Source organism: Myotis nattereri (assembly GCF_964212035.1).
Source record: "Myotis nattereri genome assembly, chromosome: 6".
Classification (NCBI taxonomy): domain Eukaryota; kingdom Metazoa; phylum Chordata; class Mammalia; order Chiroptera; family Vespertilionidae; genus Myotis; species Myotis nattereri.
Window position 1 is genome coordinate 22,477,376 of NC_138081.1, and position 20,132 is coordinate 22,497,507.

Consider the following 20,132-nt stretch of genomic DNA (forward strand, 5'->3'; position numbering starts at 1 on the left):
TAAAATAAAATAATTTTAAAAGAACAGCTCCAACTGACATATAGGAAAAAATATATTATTGGGGATAGTATGCTCATTCCATGTAATTATCCCTGTGTAAAAGCAAACATTTATCTAAGTTTGGGGATGGATAAATCCAAGCACTATGTTAGGCATGTCATCATTATGGAACCTCTGGAGAAAATGAGTCACTGATGTAGTTTTCCGAAATGAAGCTCTGCCTTACATTGGTAGGGCTAACTCCATCCCTGCCTTATCAGGAAGGGTGAGCTGGGCAGATCAGATTGGTAGAAAGAGAAGCTGGGAAAAGAACAGGATCCAGAACACCTGTGGCTCCTAGGAAAGCCTGTTTTAGAACTGGTGAGCGAGGGAGAGAACAATGTAAGCAGCTCTCCTGCATGTCAAGTCTGTTGGCATTTTAACAAAGCGTAAAACTAAACTTTGCCCTATAGAGGTTGACAGTTCTATACAGATGAAATATTTACATGCCTGTCAACCCAACTGCTAGGGTGGAGTCCAAGGAAGCTATAAAACAGGAAGCCTCACAAATGTGGGTACCCATCTGACTTAAAAAAGGTAGTGAGGGGCAGGGACAGAAGGTTGCCAATGCCAAACAAAAAACTAATAGTGAAATGGGACCATGGGGGGGGGGGGGACTTCAAAGGAAGAAATTCCATTCCAATCATTTGGCGGTTTGCAAAAGGAAAATGTGGTGCCTTGTTTACAGAGCTATGCAAGGCCACACTCTGGGACCTCATTGTGAGGGAGGGGGTAAGAGTGGAAAGTGAAGACAGCAGGGTGCTTGTGCCATATCAGATCTCCATCAGCATGCAACCCCAAAAGATCATGACTGTGAGAGCTTTGTAAATCAACTCTTAGGGTGCTTGCTCCAGGGCAAGTAGCACAACAAATTAATCCTGTCTCCCTGAAATGCAGCAAAGTTTGTATCCACGCTGAATTCAAATTGCTCATTAGCTCTGACATATTCCTAATGAGGTTATAATGCTCTGGGACAAAGATCAAGTCACTCAGCACAAATGCGAGGGGTAGAGTCATAGAAGGGTAAGGTTAGAAGGACCTGAGGGCAGTGCTTCTCAAACTTGAATATAAATCACCTGAGGGTCCTGACTCAGGAGGTCTGGGGCGGAGTCTTTGATTCCCTCTTCTAACAGAACCCCGGGGAGGCTGGTGCACTTTGACAAGCAAGTCCCTAGAGACCATCTGATGCAATCACCTTATCCTAGAGGTGGGGACTCCAGAGCCAAGAGACATACCTGACACTTCCCTGGCGCTAACTCGGGATAGTTGGGGATCTGTCCATAGACCTGTGGATCAACCTGAAAATTTGTAATATAATCATAGAGAGTAGAGTGACCAACCATCCTGGTTTTCTCAAGACTGAAGAAGTTTCTAGAACATGAGACTTTCTATTTTAAAACCAGGAAAAGTCCAGACAAACCAAGACAAGTTTTTCACCCTAGTAAAAAAGCCTTTTGAATCAGCTTGGAATAGTGTTTTGGGATTATTATTTTTTTTAACCTTGTCGGTCCCTAAGTGCTGCTAAGGTAAGGACCTGAGTGTCCTGTCCTAAAGCTCTCCAAGAACAGATGCTCAGGAAGATTAGAGCCTTCTCACACCAGCACTAAGTGCCTCTGTAAGAGACAGTGTCCCAAAAGGTTTCAAAATAAGGCATAAAAAAGGAGTATAAAGAACACAGACAAGTGTCATAGAAACACATAATGTTCTCTTTAATTATACGAATCCATTTTAATTTTCCTCATTTGAAAAAAATGCATCTAAGAAATAAATCGGGGGGGGGGGGATGTGTTTCAAATAGGGGAAAAGGAGACATATGTAAAATTAGGCCATAAAAAAATAAATAAATCATTAACTTATAAATATGAAAACACTCATTAAGACACCTTTGGTAAAAATCACTAAAATAACAATAAAACCTGGGATGCATCTGTGAGAATTTTTAAAAAGTCATGCTTTGCACAATCAAAATGATTAAAAATTAAAATATATCCCTCCACACTGCTATTTTACTCACTGGAATTGGACCCATTAACATTACATAGAATAATACACAGTCTGGACAGCAAAAGTAGAAAAATAATTTCAAATTAGTTGATGCTAGCAGTGTTTTACTAAGGCTTTTAAAACAGAATGTCAAAATACTGATTCCATAGGCATTCAAAATGCAGACTGTGCAATACTGACCATAGGGACTTACTCTCTGGACTTTACTGGCTTAAAACAGATGCCAACATGCTCTAGCTGAATCACTTGACTTAGTTAGTATTCCTGCAGTTAAAACACTTAAAAGGAAGGAAGGAAAGAAGTGTGGCTAAATATATACAATGTTTGAAACAGGTAAAAGATAGAACCCCAGACACTCAACAATCATTACCTGGAAATTAAAGAGCGCAGAAGCAATCCTATTATGCATTATAAAGACCCCAGCTGCTGACTTAATGGTAGTTTGACTAGCATAACCAAAGGGTCCTTGCTCCAATATTAATAGGAAATGTATTGTAAAAATCCAATAGTTCATGAAATTAACAAGGAAAATGAACTGGAGTGAAGCAACTTTGCAAGTAAAGCTATTGCTTCCCTGGAGCATATGAACACTTAAAAAGAGCTTGGGGAGAGTAAACATGTGTAGATGAGAATGGACATTATTGGAATTTTTAATAATACTTTTTTAAATATATATTTCTTTATTGATTTCAGAGAGGAAGGGAGAAGGAGAGAGAAATAGAAACATCAATGATGAGAGAGAATCATTGATCGGCTGCCTCCTGCACGCCCCCTACTGGGGCTCGAGCCCACAACCCAGGCATGTGCCCTTGGCCGGAATCGAACCTGGGACCCTTCAGTCCGCAGGCTGATGCTCTATCCACTGAGCCAAGCTGGCTAGAGCTTTAATAATACTTTTAATTTAAGTACATTTCTCCCAGACAGTGTGGCTCAGTAGTTGAGTATCGACCCATGAACCAGGAGGTCACCGTTCAATTCCCAGTCAGGGCACATGCCCAGGTTGTAGGTTGTGGGTCATAGGCGATGTATAGGAGGCAACCAATGGATGTTTCTCTCTCATCATTGTTGTTTCTATCTTTTTCTCCCTCTCCTTTTCCTCTTTGAAATCAATAAAAATATATTAACTTAAATACACGTCAAATTTTCTGTTGGTTGCAAATCTTTTCAAGAGGAAGCTATTAGCTCAAAATGTCAATAAGAGGTCATGGACTATGAGTTCTGGTCCAGTAATATTGAAAGTTAGCTGCCATTTGAATCAGTCTAAAATTACCATAATCATAAATGTATGATTTGACAGCTGTCAAAATTATTCACCATCTCTTATGTAGAACTAAATACTTAAAATAGAATCTAGGAAACAATTTCCCTTTTATAAACCTCAACATCACTTCTCGGCCTTTTGGCTAAGATCAAGTGTATAAATCTTAACAGCCTGAATGATACATGCATGCTCACTGCTAAACTAAAAAGTAAATTCAACTTACAATCCAATAGACATACGATGAAAGAAAACATCTTCTCCACAGACACTTCCAGGGACAATCTGACTGAATCTGGCACTGACCAAACAAGAATCTGAGAGGGTTTCCATGGAAGCAAGAATGTGACTTCCATTTTTCCCAGACAGAGACCCATCCAAGTCTTCCAAAATTGCTGCATGAGGAAATGGAAATGCTACTACGTTGGGAGAGTTTGTAAACTTTAACTGGTTCGTCTTCACAGTAAATCCACCTATAAAATGGAAATAAGAGTGTTACATAAGGCACAGAAGGTTATTATAACAAATGGGAGCTGAATTTGCTGGGATATATTCAGTACTTTAAATTACGTATTTATACAGTTTTGTTCAAGAAAAAAAATCATGAGTGCTTAGTGTATGCCAGGCTCTGTGATATGTACTGGAGAAACAGTGGAAAACAAGAGCAATATGATACTGCCTTCATATAGTCTGTATTTTAGGGCAGTGATTCTCAACCAGGGGTCATTTTGCCCTCCAGGGGACATCTGGCCCTATTTGGAATCATTTGGGGCTGTCACAATTACGTAGATGGCAGTGATATTGACATCTGTTGGGTAGAGGAAGGGATGCTGATTAACTTCCTCAATGCACAAGATAGTCCCCACAACAAAAAACTATCCAGCCCAAAATACTAATAGTGCCAAGGGTGAGAAACCGTTCTAGTGGGAAATAGAGACACGGAACACTAACTTACTAATTACTAACTACTAAAGGTGTCTTGGTTTAGTCTTTCCATCTGTCTGCTCCAGTTTTTCTGTGGTGAGTTTAACCCCACCTCTTCTGAGGGTTATACTTGGAAGATTTACCCTCAAAAGCAACTTTCAATCATGTGGACAAAGAGTAATAGTAACACACTTTTTAAGTATTAGCTCTACCAGTGGTTCTCAACCTTCCTAATGCCGTGACCCTTTAATACAGTTCCTCATGTTGTGGTGACCCCCAATTTCATTGTTACGAATTGAACATAATTAAAGCATAGTGATTAATCACAAAAACAATATGTAATTATATATGTGTTTTCTGATGGTCTTAGGCGACCCCTGTGAAAGGGTGGTTCGACCCCCAAAGGGGTCGCGACCCACAGGTTGAGAACCGATGCTCTAGAGCTATACTTCTCAGCAGTCTGTCTCTCACACCACCTCCATGTGATTTGTCAGAACTGCCACTCGTCTGGTTGCCCAGGAAGGAACTATGGCAGTGGTCTTCTAAATCACACAGCCCTGTCATTGAAATCTTTTCATTAAGCACTTATCTCTCTGTACATATGTGACTATACATCTTCATTATGTATACTGTGAAATAGACAAAAAGGAAAATAAAAAAGAATAAGATACAGAGAAATAGAAGCCCTGATGCTTTCACTCGGCATCCCAGAGGAGTCCATGCAGTGAATTAAGTCCCACATTGAGGACTCCGTGATTAACTTCTGGAAACTTCTAAAGTTCATCTCATACCACAACTACCTGAAACTACAATTCAGTCCTATTGGGATTTTAATTTTTTGCATATGGTATTCTTAATACTTAGAAACTCTTCTTGGCACAGTCTCTCTTGCAAATATCCATTCACCTTTCAAAACCCTGCTTAAGAGTCATCCCTATGGCCCTGGCCGGTGTGGCTCAGTTGGCTGAGCATTATCCCATGCCTCAAAATGCCGTTGATTCAATTCCCAGCCAGGGCACAAGCACAGGTTACTGGCTTGATCCCTGGTAGGGGGCGTGCAGAAGGCATCCAATAGATGTTTCTCTCTCTCCCTCTCACTTCCTTTCTCTCTAAAATCAATTTTTAAAAAATATTTTTTTTAAAGAGTCACTTCTATGAAATCTCACCTGACCTCCTTCCTTGCTCTTTTCACTGACCTTGTTCAGTTTTCTAGGATTGTACTCATCACACTCTAGTACAGAGACTAGATTAAACATTTACTTTTGGGCCTAGATCAAGAGCTCCTGGAAGAGAAGAGCTATGTGTTTTTCATCTTTGCACGCCCCAGTTCCTTAAACAAACCTGGAATAGACAGTTTTGAAACAAACAGTATGACTTAGCAAGATTATGCAGTGAGAAGGAATTAGAGCTCATAAGGAACAGAGTGCTTTTTTCAGTGTCTTATAAATGATATGAAACAATGAAGCTTTAAAGAACTGAAGAGTTGTGATTTGAAGTGAATGTCCTAAGTTATTTTTATTCCTATTATTTACAAATTTAAGTCAGATGCCACCCAAATAAAAACAGTCTTTGGCTCTGCTTATTCAAAAGGAAAAAAAAAAAGTAAAGTGGAGACTTGCTGATTATTCATTTAATTAAAAAAACAAACAATTATCTAAATTGGTGATTCAAACCACAAGAGCATATTTACTTGAATTACTTGGTTTGGCTGTTTACAAAGATCAAATCAACTAGATTGCTCCCCACTCCTTTTCACCTTAGCCCATGAGTCCTCCAAGGTATTCCTCACCACCTCTGAGATGTGGTTAACAATTGAACAAAAATTCCTATGCTTCTCTTTGTGCATACAACAAACCTTGGGCTGCTGAAAACATAAAGTACTAAGTTCTGGCTCCTTCAGTAAAGATTGCATGTATGTTAGTTTATATTCATATGTCTATCCATTCATCTTTATCCATTAATTTAATCAATGAGCCTTTTAGGCACAGGCTACTAGGTACTAATGATAACACTGTCAGAAGAGACATAATCCCGGCCTTTGTGAAGCTCAGAGTCCAGCAGAGACACTAATAATAGGGTGATAGACGAATGGGGAGCTACAGGAGCCCTATTGAGCATACCTGGCCTCCTCTAGGATTTATTTTAGGGGATTTGAGCCGCAGTTTCTACTGATGCAATTTTATAACTGAAAGAAATAATGAGTCACAAGGCTTTGCCTCTATTTATCATATTTACTTGAGTGTTGGCCTTATTTACTGTTTGTCTTATCTGTTCAATCAACTTACCCTGTCCTCGGGAACAGCCCGAACAGGTTCTGATGGACACGCAGCCAGTGAGATCAAAATTAACAAAAGTTGTGTTAGATACCATCAGTTCCCATCTTTTGGGAGTTTTGATCCCTGCTGACATACACAGGCTTCCCTATGATTCACAAGGGGGAAAAGAAGGTAAGAAAAAGAAGAGAACTAGTACAATTTGTAATGCACAAATAGGAACAATTAAGAGAATAAAAAGACAAGCTACAGACTGGGAGAAAATACTTACAAGTCATATACACGACAAAGGATCACCATAAAATACACTGTATTTTTATGAGAATGATAAGTAAAAACTTGTGATGATACCGAATGCTAATGAGGATAAGGAACAACTAAAATTCTCATATATTGCTGGTGGGAGCACAAAATGGCACAGTCACTGTGGCAAATAGTTTGGCAGTTTCTGATCCAGTTAAACATACCCTTATCAAACGGCCTAGTAATTCAACTCCTAGGTGTTTACCTTTGAGAAATGAAAATTATGTTCAAGACTGTCAAACCTGAGAGGGAAGGTAGGGGAGGGTGGAGGAAGGATGTAGAGATCAACCAAAGGGTTTGTATGCATGTATATAAGCATAACCAATAGACACAGACACAAGGCGGGTGAGGGCATGTGCCAAAGGTTTCACACTATCTGGTTCCTTTTAATGATTGTTGAAAAGACAGAGAATAGATGAGTGATTCCCAGGGGCTGATGTGAGAGGAGGACGTGGCTACAAAGATGGAGCTGGAAGGAGTTTATGGGGTTGATGCAATTGTTCTGCATCTTGATTGTGGTGGAGGTGGTTACACCAGTCTATACATATGTTAAAAACCAGACATTGTACATCAAAAAAATGTCCGGCACTCGCTGGTTTGGCTCAGTGGATAGAGTGACGGCCCACAGACTGAAGGGTCCCAGGATCAATTCTGGTCAAGGGCAAGTACCTCAGTTGCAGGCTCCGACCCTGGTCGTGTGCAAGAGGCAACCAATCGATATGTCTCTCTCACATTGATGTTTCTCTCTGTGTGTTTCTCCTCCTCCCTTCTACTCTCTCTAAAAAGTCAGTGGGAAAAATATCCTGGGGTAAGGATTAACGACAACTACAAAAAAGTCATATACATTTTATATTTAATGTATGTTAATATAAAAATTAAAATTTAAAAACCTAAAAAAAAATTGCTTCCAGTATTTAACCACAAAATTTCTTCAGCAAACTCCATCTAATCAAGTTGTTAGTGCTCCACTGTACATTTGAGGATTAGCAGAAATTTTCAGAGACTTCCAACAGGAAAGAGTGATAGAAACAAACAAAAGAAAAACAGTGGAAGAAAAGGGCAGTATAGAAATCAGGAGAAAACTTAAAATATCACCATTAATAACCACAGAGAAATAAATAGACTTTATCCATGAAGCTAGGAGAAGCAGCCAAAGAAAAGGAGGTGGGTGGGAGTCAGAAAGAAAAAGAGAATGAAAACAGGAGCGCAGAAATAACAAATCCAGTAAGAACAAAATGACAAGATAGCCTAGAAAGTAGAATAAAAATACAGTTGGGAAATCAGCGAAACTTAAGAAGATTAGAAAGCCAATTTAGGAGGTCCAATATCCAAATAATGATAGTTTTCAAAAAAGGAAAATAAAGAGGAGAGAATTATAAAATTCTCAAAGAAATAAGACTGAAAGTTCTCATCCAGTGGCTAACACCATGGATAGGACAAAAAGCCACTCAAGGTACATCATATTGAAGTTGCAAAACATCAGGAACAAAGACAAGATCCTAAAAAGATCCAAAAAAGCAACTAAAAGGTTCCACATAAAAGTCCTAGAATTAGCCCAGGAGGTGTGGCAGTGGATTGAGCATCGTCCCATGGCCCAAGGGGTCCCCAGTTGATTCCCGGTCAGGGCACATGCCAGGGTTGCAGCTCAATCCCCAGTAAGGGGCATGCAGGAGGCAGCCACTCAATGTTTCTCCCTCATGAACGTTTCTTCTCTCTCTCCCTCTCCTTTCCTCTATTTAAAAATCAATAAAAACATTTTAAAAAAAAAAAAAAAGACCTAGAATTAGAGGACCTTAAAACTGTTCAACCTCAAAACTAGAAGCTAGAAGATACTGAAACATTGCCTTCAAAATAACAATTCAAAGTGACTTAACCTGGTATTCTATAACCAACAACCTACTAATAAGGGGTTCTCTATTTGTAGCTCAAAACCTTTACCTTCCATGGACCCTTAATTTGTTAAGAAAGTTACTACAGGCTACACTCTAATAGATGAGGAATTACATCAGAAAGGAGGACGATGTGGGAGTGAGGAGCAGTAATGGGGAGATGGAGAAACTAGCCCGGATACTGGTCAAGAGAAATACCAGGACGCAGCTGTGAAACCCCTCTCCCGCATGCGAGTACAAGTGTGAGCACTTGGGACTACTGTTTGGCATTATCCCCTAGGCTGGAGGGACATCCTCTGAGCCAGCAGTTTACAACTTTGCATATATTCAACAGAAGTGCATGCACATATAGAGACACTGACATAACACTTCATCTGTAATGACCCCAAACTGCAAATAATCAAATATCTATCAAGAGCAATATTCCATTTAAAAAAACAACACACACAAAACTGTGGTACAGTCATGAAGTAGAAAACTGCATAGCAATTAGAAGAATAAAGTATGATAACATAAAAAATGAATGAATCTTGTAGACATCGTGTCGTGCCAAAGAAGCCAGACACTACAGAGCTACTTTGCTCTATGATTCCATTTATATAAACTTCAAAAACAGATCTGAAACCAATCTATGTCTATAGGAGTCTGAAAAATGTCCCTCTTCAGGCAGGGGTCTGGGGGTTGGGTTAAATGAGAGGAGGCATGAGGGGCTTCAGAGGAAGTGGTAATGTTCTATTATTGACAGGGTGCTATGCACATGATTTTTGCTTTTTAAAAATCCATTGAGATCTTTGCTTGTGATTTCTGTACCTATCTCCATTAATATGATATTTCTATAAAACTTTTATTTTATTCAGCGGAACAAAATACTACAGAAAAGTAAAACACTAGATGTGAAGGTAAAGAAAGAAAAGTGTTTGAAGTCCTTGCATTGCTCAGGTAAAGTTTAACAGTGCTGATGTAATTTAGATTTTAAGACAAGCAGGCATGTTAAAAATTTAAATCCAATAATGAACATAATTACACAGAATTAATAACTGTAAAATGAGTATATATATGAATGACACTACTCAATGCAAGACAAATCAAGTTTTAAAGTAGAGACAAAGAAAGCACTGCAAACTGAAAGCACAAAATGAGATGGTAGAAATAAATGCAAATGTATGGGAGACATCAGTGTGCGGATGGTAATTGAAATCACTAGAGAAAATGAGATTTCTCCCAGGGAGAGCAAGTACATTGAGAAGAGAAGGGCCCCTACAACAGACTTTAGAGAAATAAAAAAATGAAAGGTCTAAATTGAGGAAGACAAATCCACCAGTGAAAATGGGAAGGGATCCCTAGAGAAATAGGAGGAAAAATTAACTAAGCCCATTAGCATCTGTCTGAATAAGATATTTTTAAAAGTAGTATCATCTGCTCAAATTAATAACAACAAAAAGGCAAGCATCCTACAGATACTTTCAAAAGCAGGGTGAGCATAATATATATCCAAAGCAGAACAGTTTTGAAAGTTTGAAAGGGGGTGCTAGTTGGATAAATGCTAGGACAACCAGTTTAAACCAATTGCACAACCAAACTAGGATGGATAGTATAGTGATGATAGAGTGCATCACTTTGTCTTGTATATTAAAGCCACCCTCACTGGAAATTATTCTACTCATCTCAATATAAAGGTAATGTTGGGTGTGAGAGTACCAACATATACACTAACTAAAGGCCAATGCACAAAATTCGTGGAAGAGTAGGCCTTCCTTCTCCCAGCTGCTGGCACTGGCTTCCCTCTGGCACCCGGGACCCAGGCTTCCCTAGCAGCCCAGGCTTTGTCCGGAAGGACGTCCAGTCTAATTAGCATATTATGCCTTTATTATTATAGATATGCTAGTTAGAGGCCAAAAAATAATAAAATTCTTTCCAATAATAACAAGGCCTTCAGAAACTAGTGTTTGTTTTAGAATATGATTCACTGATAATTGTGTGCCACCAATTATATGTGGGTGGAAGGTCTAAGAATAATAGGCCAAATTCTCAGAAAATCTTAATTCGTAAAGAAATGGCAGGCACAGAAGTTGGAGCCTAACATCAGTTCCACAACAACAGAGGTCAGGTCTCTCTTTTTGTTTAAACAACTGACACAGTTTCTTATGTCAATAAAAGGTTCCCAAATAAATCTAAACATTATTGTGTTAAATAAAGATTCAGAGATATGGCTCTTGTTTGTTTTTCACCCTAGGCTCTGCAGAGCCTTTAATGTGTTAAAATATGATGTGAAATTCAGGGGATGAGAGGTGTGATAAGCAGCATACCCTAACTATTATTAACCTAAGAATTTCCTTTTCTTAGACCCTCTCTTGGGGCTAGCCTTCCATGGAAAACGCATCAGGAAATAATGAAATTGGTACTAATGCATGTCATTGTCAAAGCTATTTTCCATGTGTAACTGAGAAAGTATTTGATCAGAAGTGGAAGGCCATCCAGGTGGTCCCACCTCCACACTACTAGGCATGGATCTTGGGCTTTCACTTGATTTCCTAAAGCCCCTATTTCTTCACCTGTAAATTCAAGAATTCTAACTAGATTAACACTTCGGTAATATTTAGCTCTAAAATGACATGGTTTTAATATTTGGATGCCTAACCAGGATCTAGATCTCCCCTAGAACCGAGTGCTTAACATTTCCCATCCAGGGGCTTTTGTCCTGCACTTACCTGTTAAACGACTTAAGAGGCCCTCAGCTGTAATGCAGTCCCATCTCAGGAATATGATTATTTTTATTATCTCATGATAACCATCCTTCTGTCAAAATTTATATCTTAATTTATGTCACTCACCCATTGATTATGATGTCTACTTAGCATCAATTAAGATGTTGTGACATTAATTTACCAGGACAGTTACTCAGCTTGATGGACATTTGGTTTTTAGCATCTCCTCGAAGGTTATTTTGGAAACATTTAAGAGGCTTTGAACTATGGTATATCAGAATCTAAATCTGAGTCCCATCTTCTGTTGGAAACTATGCAGTCTAAAAAAATCATTTCTCAAGGTGGTAATCCTTTCAGAGAAAAGGAAAAACTGGCAGATATTCCTCATGGAAAGGATGGTTCAAAAGAGATTTAACTACGTTTGAAAACTAAACAAGAAAAATGTAGAAACCAAAGGAATTTTTTAATCTTAATATTTATATCTAGAGCTATGAAGTAATTTCAAAGGGAATTACAAAAGTCAATAATTATCATTTAAATTTCAACTGGCCAAAGCATTCAGGAACAAACTAAAGAGAATGCTCTTTCCTTGGTTCTCAGAAGTACCTTAGTTCCCTTCCATCTGCGATTATTATGGCAATGCATATGCATGTACATCTTTCAAAACAAGGACTGAGGGGCCCCTCTATAGGTCTGAAGCCTTACTGAGATCAATGGGAACCATGGGCTTCTCTGGAGGAGAAGAGGTACTTCTCTTCTGGGAGGAACTCTTTGCCTCATCTACAGTGTGGTATCCTGGCCTTGCAGTGCCACAGACGTGCTCTACAGTCTTTATGTTTATCATGTAGAAATCCACAGTTAAAAAAAGAGAGAGAAAGAGAGACAACAGGCCAAGATGGAGTCACTTCTGCTTAGCCAAGTCACCAAACCAAAGCTAATAATTAACCTAACTGCAGTTTCAGCCTCTCTCAGGAATGGAATGTTAAACCAATCAGTCTGAAGTTTCCTGAGCATCACTGGTGAGGCAAAATCTGCTTGGTAAAACCACTGCCCTTCCCTCCGCCAAAGATGACCTGGTTTAAAAATAATCCTTTCTTTTCCTTTGCTAAGAACTCCCCTGCGTGTGTTGGGAGGGAGGCGGGGTTGATTGAGCAAAAGAAAAAGAGAGAAGAGCCCTAACCGGTTTGTCTCAGTTGATAGAGCGTTGACCTGCGGACTGAAAGGTCCCAGGTTCAATTCTGGTCAAGGGCATGTACCTTGGTTGTGGGCACATCCCCAATAGGAGATGTGCAGGAGGCAGCTGATAGATGTTTCTAACTCTCTGTCCCTTTCCCTTCCTCTCTGCAAAAAAAATCAATAAAAATATATTTTGAGTGAGAGAGAGAGAGAGAGAGAGAGAGAGAGAGAGAGAGAGAGAAAGAGAGAGCACAAGCGCACGCTCATGGACAGGTATAAAGTGGATAAATGGAGATGGGGAAAAAATAAAGTGGAGGGAGGTGGGGGAGAACTCCCCTGCCACACCCTTTTGCCTTTAAAAACCTTGTGTTTTGTACAACCACTCAGAGCTTTCTTTACATAGGATACTTCCCTGTTAATGAATCGATTAATAAAGCCAATTAGATCTTCAAGTTTACTTTGTTGAATTTTGTTCTTTAACACCACACTTAAGGAAGTATTAGGGAGTAACATAAGAGGTAGTACACTATAGTAAACAATGTAAATTTATATTACCTATTTTGGGGGAGGGCACCCTAAATAGAGCAGTAAGGACCCTATGAACAAAATGTTGCTGTAGAACCTTGGCAAACCACGATGCAGAGAGACAATATGAAATCATGCTATTCTATAATTATTGTGAGGTTAGAATAAACTAACTTAAAATTATTAGATGTATTATTTAATTGGTATGGATAATAATGCTATATTGCAACCAAATAAAAATTCTGCAAGCTACTCATGATTTTTATGATTTATATTAACTTATAACATTGAATCCTTGGATATATTTGAATTTTATGATAAATACTGCCACTGTTACAAATAAAAAGCTCCTCTAACTTTTACCAGTTAAATATTAAGATTCACTGAAGAATGCTATTAAAATTACATATCCTGGGTCGCCAGGGAGCCCATCACATAGGATGCTGTTGATGGACAACCTAAAACAACCACACGTAGGTACTTACCTGGTGAGCAAAATGACCAAGGAATAAGCTGTCAGTAAGTAAAGTATTTGCATCACTTTCCAAGATATCAATTCCAAAATCTCTGCATGAATAAACTTGGAAGTTTTTCAGGTGAAGATTGCTAGTTCTGAAAATCTGTTTAAAAAAATCAGTGGATGTTATGGCAAAGTTCTCAGGCTTGGCTTTGCTTGCAGATTTCTGGTAACTTATTAATTAAGTATAAGTAACCATGCTTTTGCCCATCGATATCTGCACAGACATCCCAAAGTTGCCGTGCGGTCAGCACTAACTAGTCCTCTTTAGTAACACCCACTCTATACTTTTCATTTCTCCTCATAATAATTGACACACTAAAAAGGTCAATGTGAATTCTTCACATTTCTAAAATAAACTTGCCATTTCCAAATTACACAAAATTAGTGGAGAAAAATATAGCATCCAAGAACCCCAGTATTTAACATTTTCTTCAGTAGTATATATTAACTAATATTGTCAGAAAATTGTAAATGTGAAATAAGTAATTGAACATGACTACAGACTCAAAATACATTCTGTGAACAAATATTTATGACAGGTTATGTTGGCAGGCCCAAACTGGGATCAAGTATTAACAAAATTAGATTAATAAAGTTGAAAGAATCCCAGTAATTGGTGGTACAGAACCTTTCATTTTCACCTAGCACTGATATTAACGAACTAGGCGATCTTGGAAAAGACATCTAACTTCTCTCTTAGATGTCTTCTTCATTCAACCATCTTTAAACCAGGGTGGAGATCAGGGCTAACAATTAACCTAACAGAATCATTCCTTATTCATTAAATAGGGTCATGGTTGCCTTTATATCTTAAAGTGGAAGTTTCCTATTAATTAAGGCCAAGGTAGCCTTGATTTATCATAGTATTGTGCTTTATGCTAGAATTTTCAAGAATTAAATAGCTTGCATTTCCCTTTCTGAATGCATCAATAACTTTTATAAAAATGATAGATTTTTGAAGATACAAAGCTTTACTTAAGTTAAATAGGTGTGATCTTGTCACAATTGTTACCCAATTACAGGTATCTCAAGTTCTGGCAAATAACTCATATTTAAAAACAGCTAACATCTGGCATTAACTGGAGAACCTGGTAATTACTAATGGAAATCAACACCCAATAGCAAAAAAATGAAAACTATCTAATAATGAAAGTTTAAGAAATTTTAAAACAATGTGCTTCTTATGATGCAGAAGGCACTTCTAAATGTTAGCATTTCCAGAGTCATCATTATTATCAACATCGTTCTATCACCACCCAACACTGCTTATTAACAACAGCTATTATTATACACCCAGAAAGACTGGGGCACTTTTCTAGGCACTTTATATGCAGGCACTTATGTAACTCACAAAACAACCTTATCATTTAGGTTCTATAACTATTTCCATTTTACAAATGAGAAAGAAACAAGGGATTTGCCTAAGGTCACACGGATAGGAAGAGGGAACATTTGAGTTTACATGGCTATGTACAGAAGAGGTTGTTATTTTTTTCTTTTTTAACAGCTTTATTGATATACACACACCATACAATTCACCTATTAAAAGTTTACAATTAAAATGTTTTAGTACATTCACAGATATGTGCAACTATCACCAGACTCAATTTCAGAACATTTTCACTTCAAGAAGAAACACCATATCCTTTAGCCCTAAGCAACCATTAATCCTCTTTCTGTCTCTATAGATTTCTCTCTTCTGGTCTTTCATATGAGTGGAATCACTTAGTATGTGGGCTTTGTGACTGGCTTCTTTCCTCACATAATGTTTTCAAGGTTCATCCATGTTGCAGTATAGTACTTGATTCATTTTATGGCTGATATTATTCCACTGTCTTAAGGTACCACACTATATTTGTCCATTTGTCCACCTTTTGGCTATTATGAATAACACTGCTATAGACATCTGTGTATATGTTTCTGTGAGGATATATGTTTTTATTTTTCTTTGATATATACCTAGGAGTAAAATTAATGGATCATATGGCATCTTTTGTAATCACTTGAGAAACTGCCAGGCTGTTTTCCAAAGCACCTAGACCATTTTAAATTCTCACCAGCAGTGTATGAAGGTTCCGTAGGAAATGGGCCTCTGTGAGCCACCTCTAGCATGGCCGGCTTTTGATGGAAATGGTTGCTGCATTTCCCCAGGGCAAACAGAATGTAGGAAGGGACGAGGATGTAACAGCAAGGAACTGTGGATGTGGGCCAGCATCATGGTGGAGGCAACTAGAAAGGGGCTCAGCCCAATTTTGTTTGAATGGCCCAATGGGAGACAGTAAGACTTAGGCAACGTATGAGGAAACAGGTGACCCCATAGTACTCAGCCCATAATGAACCAGAGGAGGGACTGAATAAATGGGCTGTGTTCACTGTCCCAGATGTGCCTGTACAACTGGATAGACACCTGCTCTTGAGAACGTGTAAGTCTCGTTTTCACCATACTTCTGTCTCTGAGTCTGTTATTTGAATTTAAACAAGTGAGCATTTCTCACAGTTCCAATTTCTCAAAACCTTTGCCAACACTTACCACTTATATTCTAGCCATCAGGGTATGAAGTGGTCGTATCTCACCGTGGTTTTGCATCTCTAATAACTGATCATGTTGAACATATTTTCATATGCATATTGGCCATTTATGAATCGCTGGGGAAATGTCTTTGCTCATTTTTTAATTGGGTTATTTATATTTTTATCAAAAGAGTTCTCTATTTATTTTAGATATAAGCCCTTTTCATATATGACTTGCAGATATTGTTTCCCATTCCATCGGCTGTATTTTCACTTCTTGATGCGATCCATTGAAACATACATTTTTAATTTTGATAAAGTTAAACTTATCTTATTTTCTTTTGTTCCTTATTCTTTTGGTGTCATATCCAAGGATCTGTTGCTTAATCCGACATCATAAAGATTTACTCCTTTGTTTTCTTCTATCAGTTTTATAATTTTTTTTGCTCTCACGTTTAGGTTTTTGGAGCATTTTGAGTTAATTTTTGTTAATAGTATGAGGAAAAGATCCAGTTTCAATCCTTTGCATGTGTCTCTCTATTTGTTCCAGCGCCATTTGTTGAAAAGATTATTATTTCCTCCATTGATTGGTCTTGGCATCCTTGCCAGAAATCAGTTGACCATAGTATGGTTTATTTCTGGACTTAATTCTATTCTATTGAACTATATTTCTATCTTTGTGTCAATACCACATGATCTAAATGTACTATTGCTTTATAGTATGTTTTGAAAAAAGAAAGTGTAAGTCCACCTTATTTTTTTCAGATTGTTCTGAGGGAAGTTACTTTAATTACTTTCCTTTTAATTACTTTCCTTTACTCATAAAAGTGAAGTTTCAAAAGCATTCTTATTATCTGGACTTTTAGTGCACAAGAGTTTAATCTTTAAGGATAGACATTTTTTCATGAATTCAGCACTTTGGTTACAGAACTTGAGAAACTGATTTTAATGATTTCCCTTTAATATTTTTGTTTCATTGGGTTATTTCCTCTAGAACAAAGTTATTCAAGAGCCTGGAAATAGAATTTAAGCTTCTGAAAGGCATGATTGCTTCTCTGCATAAGAGGGCACTCAACAAATGTTTCTACTAGATCAGTGATGGCGAACCTATGACATGCATGTCAGAGGTGACACGCGAACTCATTTTTTGGTTGACTTTTCTTTGTTAAATGGCATTTAAATATATAAAATAAATATCAAAAATATAAATCTTTGCTTTACTATGGTTTCAAATATCAAAAAATTTCTATATGTGACATGGCACCAGAGTTAAGTTAGGGTTTTTCAAAATGCTGACACGCCGAGCTCAAAAGGTTCGCCATCACTATACTAGATTCTCACCCCTACATTTATAGTGCTTATGGAAAACAATGAACACTATAAAATTAAATGAGAATACTAAATATAATTGGCAATCTCTGGGTTAACTACCCTAAATAAATGTTTTGGGGTTTTCCCCATTCAAAATTATCTTCCTCTTGTTGGATATATAAAGTAAATATCTAACGTTTTTATTGTGACTTAATTTTACATTTTTATTGTTTCCTGGGTACCCTGTAAACATATTTCTTCATCTATGTAAGTAGCTTAGGCTCCAGATTTCTAAGTGGCAGAGACCACGTGTATGTAATGTTCTCAGTGTGGCACCAAATAGTGATGCTGGATAATTTTTATATGTCGCCGATAACAATGAACAAGCAAAGCTTACATGTAAGAAATCACTGTGATAATGAAAGATAAATGACTGAATGTGAACTTTTCTCCTTTTGAACAAAATAGAAGAAAATTTGACTCACTGATAAAAGTAAGCAAAGCACTTTGAACTGGAATTTTCGTGTTCCAATGATAAATAGATTATGAAGTTTTTATCTAACAGCTCTCAGCAGTCCTAGGATCTTCTTCTTAGGATTGAAACATGTATTAGCCAAGATATTAGGGTAGCAAATGCACATTTGGAGTCTGGATTCTGTACCTGGTTGTGCCACTAACTGTGTGACCATTAGCAAATTCATTTGCTTTCTGAGCTTTAATTTTTTTTATATCTAAATAGGCATGGTAAGGGAGAAATAGATGACTTTTATGATCCCTCCTGGTGGTAAATCTCGATAGTAATTCTTTTGTTCTCTATTACAGCTGCTTAAAAGTCTCCATAAAGGAAGTCAACTAACCCTGGCTTAGTAACTAGTAATTTGTTCATTCAACAACTATTCCACATACATCTATAATGCTCTTGGTTCCTTAAAACTATGATGATATTACAATGCTTACCTCAGCAGCAACTCATCTCCCTTTATATAGCAAGCTATATATATAAAGGACTAAGTGACTGTCCAACTCAGTGTCCATATGATGTGCACTGACCACCAGGAGGCAGACACTCAATGCAGGAGCTGCCGAGCTGCGGAGACTTGTCAGCGGCGGTTCTTGGGTGACACACCCTGGAACCAGAGAGGAGGGAACCCGATTCCTCATGGGGCAGCACTATTCCACCTTCGGCCATGGGTGCATGAATTAGTGCACCGGGCTACTAGTGTGCAATAAATCAAAATGAGAAAACAACAATTTTCATAAAAAGTTAAAAAACTAAATAAACTTACCTGCACACCACCTGCACTTCCCCAAACCCTGAAGTTTTGTAACAGGGTGGGGCCAGTGTCATTGTCCCAAGGTGGCTGAAACTTAGGGTAGACAAAGAGTCCATATCTAGAAAGTGAAACAAAGAGTGAAATTTAGTCAGTTTCTGTGTTTCAAACACCCTACTTTTTTCTTATTGGAAAATACCAAAGTAAAAGTAAAGAATAAATTCTCCCCCTTGCTAGGAAAGTGGATACTCTCCAACTTTTCTTCTTTCCCCAGAAGTGCCTTACCATTTTAGGGTTCTGTGTACTTTCTTCCCTCAGATCCCAGAACTGATGAGAGCTGCTAGATAGAAGCTTCATAATCTTAATGATAATTTCATAACACGTGTACTAATCCTTGCCTCAGCTTCAACATGGCGTAACAATTGTTCTTAATCCTTCTCATTTTCCATTATAGCACTATTCCTATCCTATTATCATCATAAGTATTTATAGCTTTCAACTATTGAATTCCTACTGTATTCCAGGTGTTCTCTTAGGTTCATTGCATAAGCTCTAATGGGCACATCCAACCTCCAATTTAGATATGTTTCCATTTTACAAATAAGGGATCTGACTCTAAAAAATAAATAAATAAATAAGCAATTCAGTAGAAGTAAAGTCAGGATTTGAATCAGGGTCTGGCTGACTGAAGTTCGTGTTTTTCCCACGATTCTCAAATTCCCTACTCTACCTTGTTTCTCATGCTCTTGACCTTAGTGGATGACATTACCCTCTACATAACAAAGACTTTGGACAGTTCCTTCTCATCTCACAGTGTGCCGGTAACAAGTGAAGAGCCTCTTCTCCAAGAGCCTCTTCCCACTCAGTTCCTGAGCCCAGGCACTCGACCTCCCAGGGACTCTGTGTTACCAGTTGCTTCTTATCTCTTGGAAGTTTAATTATTCTCTCTACTGAATTCTCCTCTGGCCACAAAAGGTACATCTTGTCTTGCTGCCCTCTTAAGTGACTTCCTTCTCCATTTTCCTCCCTTCACCACCAAACTTGTATGATTCAAAATGGTCTGCAGCTGCATCATCAAATCGCATATGAATGTTAAGTTATTCCCTCTCAGGAGTTTTGTACAAAAAAAAAAAAACACAACTAAACCATACGCCTTATACCCAATATGTAAATTAATTTCCCTAAAGTTACCTTGTACAAGAATGTGCAATATTCCCAGTGAAGGAGAGAAGTGGAGCTTGTGATGTTTGGTTGGTCATAAGATGGAAAAAGTAGCCAAAACCAGCAGCACACACCGTGTTTCCCTAGGGAAATTAAGGATAATTAAATAATAGTTACTACACGTACAACAAAGTCAGTGGAAATAAAGTCTCATATACCTGCTCATCCTGATTTTTCTTTCACTTCCTGCTAAAGTATGTTG

At 38.0% G+C, this 20,132-nt stretch overlaps 1 protein-coding gene across 1 annotated transcript in view; it reads right to left on the reverse strand.

The window, feature by feature from the left end:
* Positions 1-20,132, reverse strand: part of PKHD1 (PKHD1 ciliary IPT domain containing fibrocystin/polyductin) — a gene marked incomplete at its 5' end in the record, with an annotated part of 392,126 nt that overhangs the window by 200,776 nt on the left and 171,218 nt on the right. The window contains 5 exons of the mRNA XM_081094978.1: positions 3,528-3,774; positions 6,511-6,646; positions 13,582-13,716; positions 18,725-18,830; positions 19,901-20,013. Of these exons, the coding sequence (XP_080951104.1) occupies positions 3,528-3,774; positions 6,511-6,646; positions 13,582-13,716; positions 18,725-18,830; positions 19,901-20,013 (737 nt within the window). The remainder of the gene's footprint in view (positions 1-3,527; positions 3,775-6,510; positions 6,647-13,581; positions 13,717-18,724; positions 18,831-19,900; positions 20,014-20,132) is intronic.